The 15421-nt window shown below is 42.3% G+C and overlaps 1 protein-coding gene across 1 annotated transcript in view; it reads right to left on the bottom strand.

The window, feature by feature from the left end:
- Positions 1–6232: 6232 nt before the first annotated feature.
- LOC138957562 (uncharacterized) overlaps positions 6233–15421 on the bottom strand; it is a 9478-nt gene continuing 289 nt past the window's right edge. Inside the window, exons 2-5 of the mRNA XM_070328661.1 lie at positions 13688–14047; positions 12679–12824; positions 8349–8727; positions 6233–6888 (exon numbers count right to left, since the gene is read on the bottom strand). Coding sequence (XP_070184762.1) covers positions 6482–6888; positions 8349–8727; positions 12679–12824; positions 13688–14047 — 1292 coding nt within the window. The 3' untranslated portion in view covers positions 6233–6481. The remainder of the gene's footprint in view (positions 6889–8348; positions 8728–12678; positions 12825–13687; positions 14048–15421) is intronic.

Here is a 15421-nt window from a genome sequence, read left to right as displayed (position 1 = left end):
TTAGCGTGTTTTACCTTCGGTTAGTGGACCTTTGGAGATCGCAAAAATGTGGAAATCCGTCCACGGAAGGTGAAACATATGCTAGTGCAATCTATGTGGCTTCGTTGATTGCTGCCATCTTGGAGTCAATGAAACGGTCAGAGCATTGCATCCTAGCAACCTCAACTGAATATATGTACAGTTCATATTCACGAATTAATATACCAGTGCACGCTGTTTCCTTTTGCTCTCTTCTTTAAATTTCTTTCCATGAAGATAAACAAATTCTTGTCTTGTACGCTGCACTAGTTTTGGACTAATGGCGCGAGCGTTGACGTCATATGTATCCAGTGTCGTCATGACGTAGTCTCGGTCATTTAACCTCGTTTTGTGTACGCAACTAGTGAAGTCTCGATTAATATGAGAGAGGGAGTCGATACACGAATTCCATTCGTCACATAACCCCATGGATCAAGATAATTATCCTATCGCAAGTAGATAATTATTCATCGTACGACGCTCTGCTCATATAATCTGTACCGTGGTTGTCCTTGTCTCTATCTTTCTCCTCTATTGGGATCGCCCAATATCCTTTCGTCAAGTCTAGCTTTGAAAAGTATTTCGCTTTTCCTAAACTTTGAAACAGATGGTCGACATCGGTGATGGGTTCAGCGTCGAACACTACCACGTTGTTCAGAGCTCTCAGATCAGAACAGAAACGGTACTTTCCGTCCTTCTTCTTTATCAGGACGATGGGAGAGTTGTATGGAGAGTTTGCAGGTTCGATGACATGCAACTTCAGCATTTCTTCAATTTCCTTTTCGACAGTTTCTACCATGGCGTGAGGTATGGGTCTGGGTTTCACAAAGACTGGTTTCTTCTCTGTCACTTCAATGGAACATTTTTCCAGGTTCGTCGTCTTTGGAACATCTGTTAGGAACTCTTCAAATTCTTCACAGATCATCTTCGCCTCCTTGACCTTTGCCTCGTCCAATTTCTCGTCGAAATGGATGTTCTTCACATTTTCGGTTCTTTGAGTTTCTAGGAGGGGTAACATCTTCTGAGTGTCATACTTGAAAATGTCATCGTCCATCGTGTTGTCCTCTTCCATGACAACAGCCACGACCTCTTCTCCTCCGTCTTCTTCATCACTTTCTTCTTCGTTTGAAGCAGGAACACTCGCTTGGGCAGATGAACTGGGATTGGGAGTGGCGGAACTCAATTCCCGTTCTTGGTACTCCTTGATGAGGTTGATGTGGTAGATCCGTGTTCTTCTGCCAACTTGGATCTTGTAGTCGAATTCGTTCAACTTTTCCACAACCTTGTAGGGACCTGACCATGTAAGTTCCAGCTTGTTGTTCTTCACAGGGCGTAGAAGTAGAACCCGTTTTCCGACTTCTAGCGTCCTTGGTTTCGTTTTCTTGTTGAAGAAATGGGCTTGCTTGCTGGCCGCTTTCTTCAGGTTCTCACGTGCCACGTTGCACGTTTCTTCTATTCTGTTCCTGAGGTTGACTACATATTCCGCTGTAGTCTTCTGCTCCCCTGAGATTTCTTCTTCGGTCCATGTTTGGCGCAGCACTTGCATGGGTCCTTTGACAGATCTCCCATACAGCAGCTCAAACGGCGAAAATCCCATGCTTTCTTGTGGGGCTTCTCTGTATGCGAACAGGAGGGCGGGGATAAACGTGTCCCATTCCCTCGGTTGATCGATCGCTAACTTTTTCAGCATGCTCTTCAGTGTGGAGTTGAACCTTTCGACCAAACCATTCGCTTGAGGGTGAAACGGTGCAGTCATATGGTGTTTGATGCTGAGAAAGTCGTTCACTTCTTTCATCAGGTGGCTGGTGAACTGTGTGCCTTGGTCCGTTATCACTTCATCTGGGATTCCCAATCTAGTCCACATCTCCCAGAGAGCTTCAGCTACGGTGTCTGCTTGGATGTTTTTCAGGGCTACGGCTTCGGGGTATCGGGTAGCGTAGTCAACAGATACCAAGATGTATTGTTTCTTGCTCTCCGACATAGGTTTGACCGGGCCGATGATATCCACCGCAACTCTCTTGAAAACTGAACTGATGGGTGGCATCCTTCCCAGAGGGACTTTCTTTGTCTGACTTTTCGGCGCAGTTCTTTGGCATGTGTCACAGGACAAGCAATACCTACGAATGTCTCCTGCACACCCTGGCCACCAGAATTCTGCTCTAATTCGGTCAGATGTTTTTCTTTGACCTAAGTGTCCTGCCATGGGGTGATCGTGACCAAATGAAAGAACTTTGTTCCTGAGTTTCTTCGGAACGATTACTAGTGAACGGTCGTTTCCGTGGCGATCTTTCGTTGTTCTATACAGGATTTCTTTCTTGTATGAATACCGTATCCCATTGATCCCTTCTGGAGAGTTGGCAAATTGCCTGATGGTCTTCAACGAAGGGTCACTTGCCTGTTCTCTCTTCAGATCAGCTGGCGAATACAGTCTTTCTTCTTCCTTGACTCCCTGTTTGTGGCTGCAGCTTGGTTTCTGGGCGTCCTCTGTCGCTTGTGCTCTTGTGGTAACAGCAGCTGCTGTCCCAGGGTACCATGCTGGGTCTCGAACAGGATATGTGGGAGTCAATTTCTTCTCTTTACCTAGTCCATACCATTTACCTATGAGGACAGGGTAAATTGGGTCGTCCATCACCGTTACTTCTGTCTCGGAGTCAAAGTAGGGTGAATCGATGTGCACCACGGCGGTGTGGTACATCTTCTTGGAGTCTTTCTCTGCCAGAGTAGTCTCCTTCATTTTCGCTGAATATGCCTCCTTTGGCACAAACTTCTTGCTGACAATGATACCAGTACATCCAGTGTCTCTCAAAGCGTTGACAATTGTTCCATTCAGCTTCACTGGTACCACTTCGGCACATTTCTTTTCCTTGCAATTTCCGCAAAGTTTTTCTAAGAGGATCGGTGTCTCAAGTGTATCTTTCTTCGATGAAACTGCACCTGCTGTGTCTCTCTTGTTTGGACAGAAACGAGATACATGCCCTTGCAATTTACAAATGAAACAACATCCAGATGCTCGCAGTTTCTCTCTCTCGGCGTCACTCAACTTTGCCTTTAGAGTTTGATTTGCGGGTTTTGTTGATGGAGCAGCTATTCTTGTTTCTTCTTGGGGAGAACGACGTTTTTCAGGCTTGACGTACGTTGATGAAGTTTTGACGTTCGATCTAGATTGTTGATATGTGTTGGCTATCATCCCAATCTCTTTGGCGCTCTTAGGGTCTCTATCCCTAATGTGAACGGCGAGGTCAGGAGGAAGGGTGTCCAACACCTGCTCACGGACCAACAAATCTTTGAGATCTTTTACATCTTGGTCGCATTCTGCTAATTCCACCCATTTGTCTAGATACCGTTCTAGCTTCGTGATGTGCTCTTTATACGTGTCAGTGGCGCTTTTCTTGGTTTGGCGAAACTTCTTTCTATAATCTTCGCTAGTGAGTTGGAAGCCCTCATACAAAGCGTGTTTGAGAGTGTCGTAGTCATTAGCGTCTTCCTCGTTCAGCTTTGAGAAGATGACTCTCGCCTTACCCTTCAGAAAGTACACTACACGTGAAGCTTTTGCTGCATCACTCAGGTTACAGTCTCGAGCATAATGCTCGAACTGATGGAACCAGCTCTCGATGTCATCACGGTCGTCTAGAAAAGGAATCTTGGGCTTGAAACCATCATCTTCGCGAATACGTCCTGGCGAGTTGTTGTTCCTGTTGCCCTCTTGGTTGGCGTTCTGGATTTTCAACTGTTCCAGTTGGAATTGTCGTTCAGCGTCACGTTCTAGCCGTTCAGCATCACGTTCTTCGCGATCAAGAGTTTGTTGCTTCTGATTAAGAACAAATGCACGCAACTCGGCTCCTTCTAACCCCAACAACTGTCCTTCGGCCAATAGCTGTCTAGTCAACTCTAGCGGATCTACACTTGTGGACTGAGACATATTTACAGGTGACACGTCCGTGCACGCCTGTGGATCAACCTCTTCGTCGTTACGGTTGCTGTCAACTTGAAGAGAGAGATGAACACTCTCTTCTTCGTCAGCAGGAATTGGTAACGAGTCTATCACCTCTTCCCGATCGTTACCGACAGTAAGGGTTTTTCTTCCCTTCTTATCTGTGGTCACTATGGGGAGAGATTTGTCGGCCGGCTGTTTCCGTGCCAACTGGGCTGCGATGGTGGACTTTCTAAAATTATGAGCTGGGGAACTGTCGTCACTCATAAGTCACCTCGCGTATTATTCCAAAACGTACAAAATGTATGTTGCTCAAACACCGTCGAGCTACTAAATTTCGGATCAAATTACAAAAAGAAACAGTCGGGCGGCGCCTTCGTGCACAAAATGCAAGTCCTAGTTTAGCTCTACTTCTACTGTACTTTGAAATAATTCTTCAACGTATGTTACGTTACGTTTCCACACAACCACCCAAAGAGTTATGTTTCCACGTTCTATCGTGAGTCAGTTTACTTCTATCTACCAACGAGAACTTACACTGTAAACTTTATTTGACTCTTTCTGGCGAAAAGATCGATCTTTCACTCGATCGAACGTTGAATATACACGATGTATCAACTCAACTGTCAATTCGCATCATTTACTGTGTAGATTAATTTACAGCCACTTCTACATCAAGTAAATACGACTGATATCCACAAGTCGATTATATAGGGCTTCACAGGGAAATACAGGTATTAAATCCTTACCTCTTAGGTACCTGACTCCCACCAACCTCCCGCGTAATTTAGAACAAACTAAGGGGAATGATGGTTCCGATAGTACGTGCAAGAATACTATCACACTGATGAATTGGAACACCACAAATAAAATTGGGAGCTAACAAATCAAAAGTGGTCTCGCTAAATATTGATTTTTTAACGTGTCGTTTCAGCTGACAACACTTCCAGTTTTTATTTTACCGTGTGATAGGGCACACGTTGAGTTATAGATCTGTGATAAGTAATATAACTAAAGGTAAATAAATAAAATTATATGATGAGACGATGGCGATGAAGTACGAACATATACAATACAAATCGACATGCAAGAAACCTACAGCAATTTTGAAACGAGAAAAATTTGGAACGGCTGGATCGAAAGTAAAACGTTGATTCAATATCCCGTGACTCGAGCCCCCATTGTGACGTCTGCTTCTCGTTCTAGGGCTGATCAGTGTTTAACAGAGACAAGTGCAAAGAAGTAATAAGAAATTTAATAATTCTGTACTTTCAAAAACATGCACGTGATCATTCTTGCAGACATCAATCCCTTTCTCTTAGAATCTTCAAATGAAAGTTTTATAGATTATGATTTCGCTGGTGTGATTTCACACACACGTAACAACATTGTCTTTCTTCTTCTTGTTGCGTAGACGTTTGATATCGAAGCGCGGAACGTACTTCTTCTTCTCGTTGAAAATGTATTTCGGTTTACACAAATGAAGACGTGATGGTGTGTTAATGTTCACAAAATATAAAGTAGTCTACTCATCATGATAAACTCGATCTGGGTGACACTTGGGGACGTTGGTGGTTCCTTCCGTGGTTACCGCTGACGTTGCCCTTCCCACAGTGTTCACACGACATCATTTACACAAGCATTGTACACCCCTGTACACTTGCACCTTCTGCAACACACACGTGCAATATCTGTTATTATCAAGTATGATTTCCATCGATATCATTCAATTTGTTTCTCTAAAACAAACACAGAAACAAGAGTTCACAGACTGACACAAACACATGGAAAATGAACAATACCTGTGTTTTCCTGTGAATCAATAATGTTAAAATGTATTAGCGTGTTTTACCTTCGGTTAGTGGACCTTTGGAGATCGCAAAAATGTGGAAATCCGTCCACGGAAGGTGAAACATATGCTAGTGCAATCTATGTGGCTTCGTTGATTGCTGCCATCTTGGAGTCAATGAAACGGTCAGAGCATTGCATCCTAGCAACCTCAACTGAATATATGTACAGTTCATATTCACGAATTAATATACCAGTGCACGCTGTTTCCTTTTGCTCTCTTCTTTAAATTTCTTTCCATGAAGATAAACAAATTCTTGTCTTGTACGCTGCACTAGTTTTGGACTAATGGCGCGAGCGTTGACGTCATATGTATCCAGTGTCGTCATGACGTAGTCTCGGTCATTTAACCTCGTTTTGTGTACGCAACTAGTGAAGTCTCGATTAATATGAGAGAGGGAGTCGATACACGAATTCCATTCGTCACAACGGGTATTTATATAGCGCCTTATCCGAAGTTCAAAGCGCGTATGCCGTGTGAGATACAATATGAAATAATGTGACGTGCAATGTGTTGACCATGCATTGAGTACAACATGTATCGCATTTGGGTATGTTATGTTTCAGATGAAAACGTTGAATCAAAACTGAACTGAAGCAGAGAGTAAGTAAGCTTATGCTTATGCTCAACATTGCTTCAAGCAGTAGACGCATATTGCACTCAATGGCTTATATCTTTAATTGTCAGTTGTCCGCGTAAACGAGGAAGCCAGTAAAAGCCGTTCCCTCCCAAAACGTCGAATCCTGACTGGTGCATTCCAGCCACACTTTTTGTCCTTTACTAAGATGAACCGTGGCATGGCACGTTCCCATTACATCGTAGGTTCCGTCCTGTTCGATGTATGTCTCGGAAAGCGAAATACCTTCTTTCATCAGTCGCATATTTCCAAATTTGCCACTAGTTCGAGGTCCCGTTGATCCAACGAAGAAGTAGACTCCATTCACAGGTGCTGTAAATTCAGCAGTCGTGCTGGCAAAAGCCTGTCCCTCGTTGTTTAAAACATTGCTAAAGGGTTGAAGATGATTCCCAACGACAAGGGATATTTTTGCACCGAGGGTCGCGTGGAAATGCACTCTTCTGGTTGCGAGATCTGAAATTAAAATTAGGCCGTTAGCTGATTCGTTAGAGCGGTATATTTCTTCAAAATAACCCATCGCACACACATCAATGTACACGCACGCACAAACGCACGCACGCACGTACGCACGCATGCACGCAGGCACGCACGCACACATATCCAAGGTTGTAGTCAGTTTTTACATTTTAGTCAAGTTTTGACTAAATGTTTTAAAGTTAACAAACAAAGGATTTCTGTACTCACCGATACAAGAACAGCACAAGACGATACGAATTTTCGCTTATGAAAGCTTCATCAGGGAAAAAAAACAAAAAACAAAAAACACAAAAGGCAACACGGAACGAACAAGGTTTGAACAGAAAATGGAGGGGAAACACGCAAAAAAGAGAAGGAACTCTGTGTGTGTGTGTGTGAGTGTGTGTGTGTGTGTGTGTGTGTGTGTGTGTGTGTGGGTGGGTGGGTGTGTGTGTGTGTGTGTGTGTGTGTGTGGGTGGGTGGGTGGGTGTGTGTGTGTGTGTGTGTGTGTGTGTGTGTGTGTGTGTGTGTAGAGCGATTCAGAGAAAACTACTTGACCGATCTTCATGAAACTTTACATGAGAGTTCCTGAGTATGATATCCCCAGATTTTTTTTTAATATTTTTTTTATAGATGTCTTTGATGACGTCATATCCGGCTTTTGGGGAAAGTTGAGGCGGCACTGTCACGCTCTCAAACCAAATTGGTTGAAATTTTGGTCAAGTAATCTTCGACGAAGCCCGGACTTTGGTATTGTATTTCAGCTTGGAGGCTTAACAATTAAATAATGAGTTTGCTCATTAAAGTTGTCATTAAAATCGAATAAAATGGATTGCATCGTATTCTTCATCGAATTCTGAATCTAAAAATACATACATATGTCATGTTTACTCTTAAAATGTGATCACAATTAACTAAAATAGATTAATTAGCACTACGATAAAAATTTAAGAAATCGATCCAAAAAAGATATCGTCTTATTCTTTATCATTTCCTGATTTCAAAAACATAGATATGATAATTATGTTGTATTCAAAACAAACTCAGAAACCTAACAAGAATACAGAACAGCGCGCTTTCCTGCTTATCGCAATACGCTACCGCGCTATTCTGGCTTGTCAATTTCACTGCGTTTTGCACGTGGGAGGTGAACGATTTTCTTCTTGCGGGTATTGACGAAGCTGTATTGTCTTGGTGAACAAATGCAGTGCGTTCAGTTTCATTCCGTGAGTTCGACAGCTTGACTAAATGTAGTAATTTCGCTTTACGCGACTTGTTTCTTTTGTTGTTTGTGGTGGTGGTGGAGGAATTTTAGCTGTTTCTTTGACCTTGTTTTTTCGTTTTTTTTCATTCTACCAGAGTGTTGATTAACTCTGTTAATGATTGCATTTATTTGTTCACGAGTGTATTGCTACGTCTTTGGAGATGTTTATCTGAATGTGACAGCAGTGACATACCCAACCGAGTTTGAAGAACCTTCGTCGTGTTTCTCAGTTCATCGATGGTGTCCAATCTCTTAGACACCGCTGCCATATGACCATCCATGATAGCAGACGCCGTATTGTTCAGGCCAGTCGTGATCGCTGTCATGTCGTCGTCGAGTTGTATCTGCAAAGCGCCCTGATGTGCCTCCAGCAATGAGAACCTGGCGCCTACCTCGTCAACATCGACTGTGACGTCATTACGGAGCGCGGAGTTCTCAGGGAGACACCTGGTGGCCGGCGAGAAGGAAGGGAGAGAACACGAGTAGTTACCTCCCTTGGTTGGGTTGGGCAGAGGAAGGTGAAAGTTGCCGTCCTTGAAACTGGAGCTCTCTTTCTGCGAACCATCGGGTGTCTGTAAAAGTCATGTCAAGTCATGTTATAAAAATGATATTAGTGACGTATCGCCGGACAGATATGGACACGCTAGTAAGCACAGTCTGTATACTCTAGCCGCCCAACAGAAGATGATCTTGGACCTGATTTTAACTCAAACACTCCATTTAGTAAAGAGCGTCGACGTACTGGCACCCAAATGCAGTGACCATAGCGTACCATGTGTTATTATTCATAATACAGCAAAGACCAAGCAGCCATTTAAAAGAACTATATATAATTATGACAGATTAAACGTACAACATTTTTGTGCAGATTTATCAGATGTAAATTGGAATGAAATTATCGGAAGCAACTCTATCGATGATTGCGCCGATATTTTTTCAGTTACTCTTATCAGAATGAACATCGCCAAACAGCATATGCCTGTCCGAACGATAACAGTTAGCCCTAAAGACGCGCCGTGGATAAACGCTGACACATTGTCACTCATAAATACACGAAACCGGATTCATGCCAAAGCAAAGAGAACAAACATACCAGAATATTGGCAATTATTTCGCGAGGTACGAAATTACGTAACCGACAAGAAAAGAGAACGGATAACAGACTATCACAATGAAATGGATTCGAAAATATGTAACTCAGACAATAATAAATAAAAAAGATTGGTGGAAAATTGTGAAAAGGTTTATGGACAAGAAAGGAATTGGTTCTGATGAAATACCACCTATTGAGCATAACGGTAACATTTATTATGACAACGAAGGAAAGGGAAACGTTTCTAACGACTTTTTTGTACAGCAAGCCACTCTGGATAATGTAAATGATGTCCTGCCGATTGTTCCTTTCCTTGATTGTGAATTGAGCGAGCTAAATCTGTCCGTCGAAGAGGTGATTAACATTATAAAAAGTCTTGATATTAGTAAAGCATGCGGCTCAGATCACGTACATAATCAATCAATCAATCAATGAGTCTTATATCGCGCATATTCCGTGGGTACAGTTCTAGGCGCTCTGCAGTGATGCCGTGTGAGATGAAATTTTATACGGCCAGTAGATTGCAGCCATTTCGGCGCATATTTACCTTTCACGGCCTATTATTCCAAGTCACACGGGTATAGGTAGACAATTATTAACTGTGCCTAAGCAATTTTGCCAGGAAAGACCCTTTTGTCAATCGTGGGATCTTTAACGTGCACACCCAATGTAGTGTACACGGGGGGAGGTTCGGACACCGAAGAGAGTCTGCACACAAAGTTGACTCTGTGAAATAAATTTCCGCCGAACCTGGGATCGAACTCACGCTGACAGCGGCCAACTGAATACAAATCCAGCGCGCTACCAACTGAGCTATATCCCCGCCTCATAATAGGCTAAGCAGCAATCAGTATTATTTCACAACTGCTTACAGCGCTGTTTAATCGTTGCCTGAACGAAGGACAACACCCTATGTTATGGAAATATGCACATGTTACTCCGATATTTAAAAAAGAATCCAAAATGAGTTGTTTGAATTATAGACCTATATCATTGTTAAGCTGTGTGGGGAAAGTGTTTGAAAAGTGTGTCCACAACCATATCTTTAATTTTGTGAAGTTAAATAACATAATAACGCCTGTGCAATCTGGTTTTATACCAGGTGACTCGACTGTAAACCAGTTACTCTGCACCTACAATGATCTATGTACAGCTTCTGATAAGGGACTCCCAACACAAGCCATTATTTTTGGATATGTCAAAAGCCTTTGACCGTGTGTGGCACAAAGGCCTATTGTACAAATTAGAGGCCATTGGCATAAGAGGACGCTTATTACGTTGGATTAGAAGTTATTTAAATGATCGATTACAGAGCGTTGTTGTAAAAGGACACATGTCGGCCCCACAGACTGTACCAGCTGGAGTTCCCCAGGGATCTGTGCTGGGGCCACTACTGTTTTTGATATATAAAAACGATATTGTCTTAAATGTTCAATCCACTGTTAAATTGTTCGCAGATGACACAAGCATGTACCTATCAATGAACGATAAAGACATTTTGAACTCGGATTTACAGGAATTAAGTAGATGGGCCAACGACTGGAAGGTAAAATTTAATAATGAAAAAACTAAGCTGCTAAACTTTAAACGACGTGATTGCGACTTTGATTGTTTGACATTTAATGACATAGATGTTCAGGACACTGCCAACCACAAACACTTGGGCGTTTTTTTACAAAATGATTGTAAGTGGAATGTTCATATTAACAGTATTGCAAGTAAAGTAATGTTATTGACTAATTGTTTGAAATTTTATAAGCACAGGTTTAGTAGAAAATCTTTAGAAACTATGTATAAATCCTACGTATTACCACACTTTGACTACGCCGATGTCGTCTGGGACAGTTGTACAGAAGTTTTATCTAACATTTTGGAACAGCTCCACCTCGAGGCCTTAAGGGTAATTGTCGGAGCAGTTAAAGGAACAAGCCACCAAAAATTATATGACGAATCAGGCTTCAGTAGTTTAAAACTAAGACGGGAAAAACATAAATTAATTTTGTATCATAAAATGGTACATGGGAAATGTTCTCAGAACGTGGCTGATTTATTGCCTCCTCTTGTCTCGACTGTGAACCCCTATCATAGACGAAACCCACTTGAACGGGTCGTACCACCACACAGAACTGAATTGTATAATAAGTCATTTGTTCCCAGCACTACCCGAACATGGAATTCTCTACCAGATAATATCAAATTAACAAAATCAATTAGCCAGTTTAAACAGTTTTTATGTCGTTCAGATAGTAAAGTTCCTCCTCAATATTATTATGGCAAGAGAAAAGACGGAATTATACACTGCAGACTAAGATTAGAAATGAGCGATTTAAATGATGATATGGTGAAACGCCACTTAAGTGATAACCCGACTTGTCAGTGCGGATATCGAAATGAAAATGTTGAACATTATTTATTATTTTGTAGTAATTACGATGATGTCCGAAGACTAACTATACACACATTACCGAATGATCATCAAAATGTACAATGTTTATTGTTTGGTCTGCCAAACCTACGTTTTACCGAAAACATTGAAATATTCGAAAAGGTACATAGCTTTATAAGGTTAAGTGATAGATTTTGTGTATTCACATGACTAACCTCAGCTTAATTAGTTTGTACGACAATGTCAATGAAATTGTTGCTGCTGCAGAAGCATTGATCCTGCAAGTCTGTGAAAGTCTCTCATCGTCTCTCTCACCCCCCACCCCCACCCTCCTCCCCCGGGATCTCCCCGATATTGCAGTCCTTCCCGTCCTCTGTCACATCCTCTAATTCTTTTGCTGCATTTTTTCCTCTTTTTTGTGTGTGTGTGTAAAAATTGTATCTTGTCTGTCTTGCGTTCTCATAAGAGTATAAGTGATTCTATGACCTTGACATAACGTGAAATAACAATTCCTATCTAGATGTACATATTTATAACCACACTTAATAAAAGCTTAGCTTGTTGTGTGGCCACAAATGTTTATATCGTATATACATGCCACCCTGTATTTCATTAATAAAATCTTGTTTAAACCAAGATGATGACTTTATAAAAACGGCTTCACAACTGCCATCAGATAAGATAAAAGAAAAAGCCACAAAGTCAACCTGACTAAAGTTGATGTAATGGTACCAGTTTCGTAGCACGTTCGAAGCCAAACATCCAAATGACATGCATGATCTTTGCTGAAATACCACTTAGAAGTGTAGCTGGTCACGATTTTTCTAAATTATTTTCTGGACATTACATAATCACCTGAGTATAGACCGAGGCGCGCATCTAACCAAGACGTCTTTTTTATGCTGTCATGTTACACTGAGGTTTTAAACCATTAACGATGACGTTGTACCCTGTCTTAAACTTTCACAACAAAGCAAACGGTAGGCGTCCATTAGACAACCAAAGCCAACCATCGGTATCGTATTCTACTCATCAATAACTTACCGTCCAGGTGACGTCAACAGGCGGGTGACCTCTATCGGAGAACTGTCCACAGGTCAGCTGCACGTGCCAAAGGTTGGTAGTGACGTCACGTACCGCTTTCCTATCCTGACGCACTTCTAGTTCTCCGCTGAGGGTCTTCGGGGTGTCTGCATGATATGAAAGTGTACAAATGAAACCATGCAGGCACATCAAAGTTTAAAAAAAAAATTGTGGGCCTTCAGATCAGAAATTGTACGTAAATCGGAGACGCAGTCGTTCAGTATGTTTCCACCGCGTGGGTTTGATGTTTTACGATGTCGCTGAGACTCGGGCTTCCTTCAAAGCATAGTACTGTACATTTTATACAGACGCACGCGTCCAGTCGCAGCATCAGCTGGCATTGTCGCAGAAAGCCGTACAAAATAGGTCAAAAGATCACACATTTTCCTCATTCTCAATAATTTGTGTCCAATTTTACATTTCAAACTGAGGAACAAAACAAACAAAAGGGTTGCAGTCAGGCAAGATGAGAAACTGAGGTTTTTGTTTTGAGTGATTGTCACTTGATTATTTTGAGAGAAAAAAAACCACATCTTAAATAAGAAAAGTGTAACACATCGCCAACACAAGTGCATTCTGCAGCAAATAACATTTGAACGAAGTGTTGGTACTTTAATGAATGAGGGACAAAAGGTTGTGCATCTTTTCTTCTGGTTGTTGCAAAATGTATATGAAAAAAACACAGGTCAGGGATGAAGAGAGAGAGAGAGAGAGAGAGAGAGAGAGAGAGAGAGAGACAGAGACAGAGACAGAGACAGAGAGACAGAGAGAGAGACAGAGAGACAGAGAGAGAGAGACAGAGAGAGAGAGAGAGACAGACAGACAGACAGACAGACAGACAGACAGACAGATAGACAGACAGGACAAGACAGACAGACAGACAGACAGAGAGGCAAAGAAAGAGAGACATCGACGAGGTAAGGCAGGCGTAAGGCAAAGACCAGAAGAATTCACAACTGATAACACATACCATTGATCACCACAGTAGCCCATCGACGATGCTCGGACACGGTGTTGGCAACGTCCACTATCTTGACCAACACCGTGTAGTTTCCGGTCTCCAGAATGGTGGCGCAGCTCAGCTCCAGCGCCCCAGTCCCACCATGACTCACCCGGCCAGAAAAATCCGCCGTGGGCACAAAGTTCTTTTTGTTGTAGTTGGCCACGACGCGCACGTCACCGTTTTCAGCCTGGTGCTTCCACTCGATCTCCTTGACGCGTTCTCCCTGCGACAGGTTGAAGTACCAGTGGAGCTTCACTGGATCCCCGGAACAGATATCCAGCTGCGCGCCGTCGTCGGTCGTTTTGACCCATTGGAAGCCTCTGCACGCTGCAAGTAAAGTGATCATGTTATGCCTACAATCAGTTTTTATATCTGCACTATTTTTCCATGAGATCCCGAAACAAACTTCAGAATTTAATTTATGACAATGGACTGGCAATCGTTCTGTCCAGAGACTTTGAACAGTTTCTGAGGCAAGTTCAGGTGTTAGCTTGCTTTTCATTTAAACTGTACCCTCCCCAATCACATAATTCACCTCCCCCACCTTTTAAACGGAGACAGACAGTATTCCTCAGATTTGAACAGGAAATTTTTTTTCCACCGTACACTCGTTCATTAAACGTTCAGGCCGCTTTGGGTAAATCAGAATAAATGCTCTACAAGCCGGACAACAACTTTAACTTCTGCACATCTCCTACCCATCCCTCTTCTTTTATTCATCTTCTTTCCCTCCTTCCTTCCTTTACTGTCTTCTTTATCATCATTATGCAACGTTCATTACGTTATTAATAGATTTGGTTTATTGAGACAAATTTTTCAGCCGTTACCGCCTTATGTTGTACTGTCATGCAGGAACACCACTATAAGCTTCTAGCTTGTTGCTGTTTCTGTGAACTTTGTATACATGTCATGATTGTAACCTTTGTTAAAATAAACTTATGTTTAAACCAGGTGTTAGCGTGTTTGGGTATAATCAGCCTTGCAGAATAACCGAGGTCTTTTACGTGCTATCAACTGAGCTAGCCCTCCTGAATAGGAAAGACCTCGGGTTGAAATAAAGAGGGAAACACAGGAATAATGGCAAGAACAAAAACAATTGTACAAGAACAAGAATCCAATTAGTCACATTAAAGCATAAAACACTCGTTGGTAATTGTCCTGCTATTTCCTCTGATAACGGAAGCCATTTAGGAGTGCAAGACAAAGGTAAGGAATAGCCTACAATACCCCTAAAATGAAACTTTCCTTGGTGTGGTGGGTAGGAATGATTTTAAATATTGTAATTCATTTTGATAATGATCCCTCCTGGGAAAATAACAGCGAGAGGGTTAGAGATAGAGGGGGGGTAAAGAGAGAGAGAGAGAGAGAGTTAGAGAAATATAGGGTTAGAGAGAAAGGGAGAGAGAAAGCGAGGAGGTTAGGGGGGAGGGAGAGAGGTAGAGGGTTAGAGAGAGAGATACAGATAGAGAGAGAGAAAGAGAGAGAGAGAGGGGAGAGAGAGAGAGAGAGGGGGGAGAGAGAGAGAGAGGGGTTAGAGAAAGAGAGGATTAAAGAGAAAGGGAGAGAGAGAGAGGTAGAGAGAGAGAGGGTTTGAGAAATAGACAGAGAGAGAGAGAGAGAGAGAGAGAGAGAGGGTTAGAGAAAGAGAGGGTTAGAGAGAGAGAGAGAGAGACAGGAGGTTAGGGAGAGAGGGAGAGAGAT

This window comes from Littorina saxatilis, linkage group LG2 (genome assembly GCF_037325665.1).
Source record: "Littorina saxatilis isolate snail1 linkage group LG2, US_GU_Lsax_2.0, whole genome shotgun sequence".
Lineage (NCBI taxonomy): Eukaryota > Metazoa > Mollusca > Gastropoda > Littorinimorpha > Littorinidae > Littorina > Littorina saxatilis.
The sequence above is the reverse complement of the archived record's forward strand: the minus strand, read 5'-3'. Positions and strand labels throughout refer to the sequence as shown.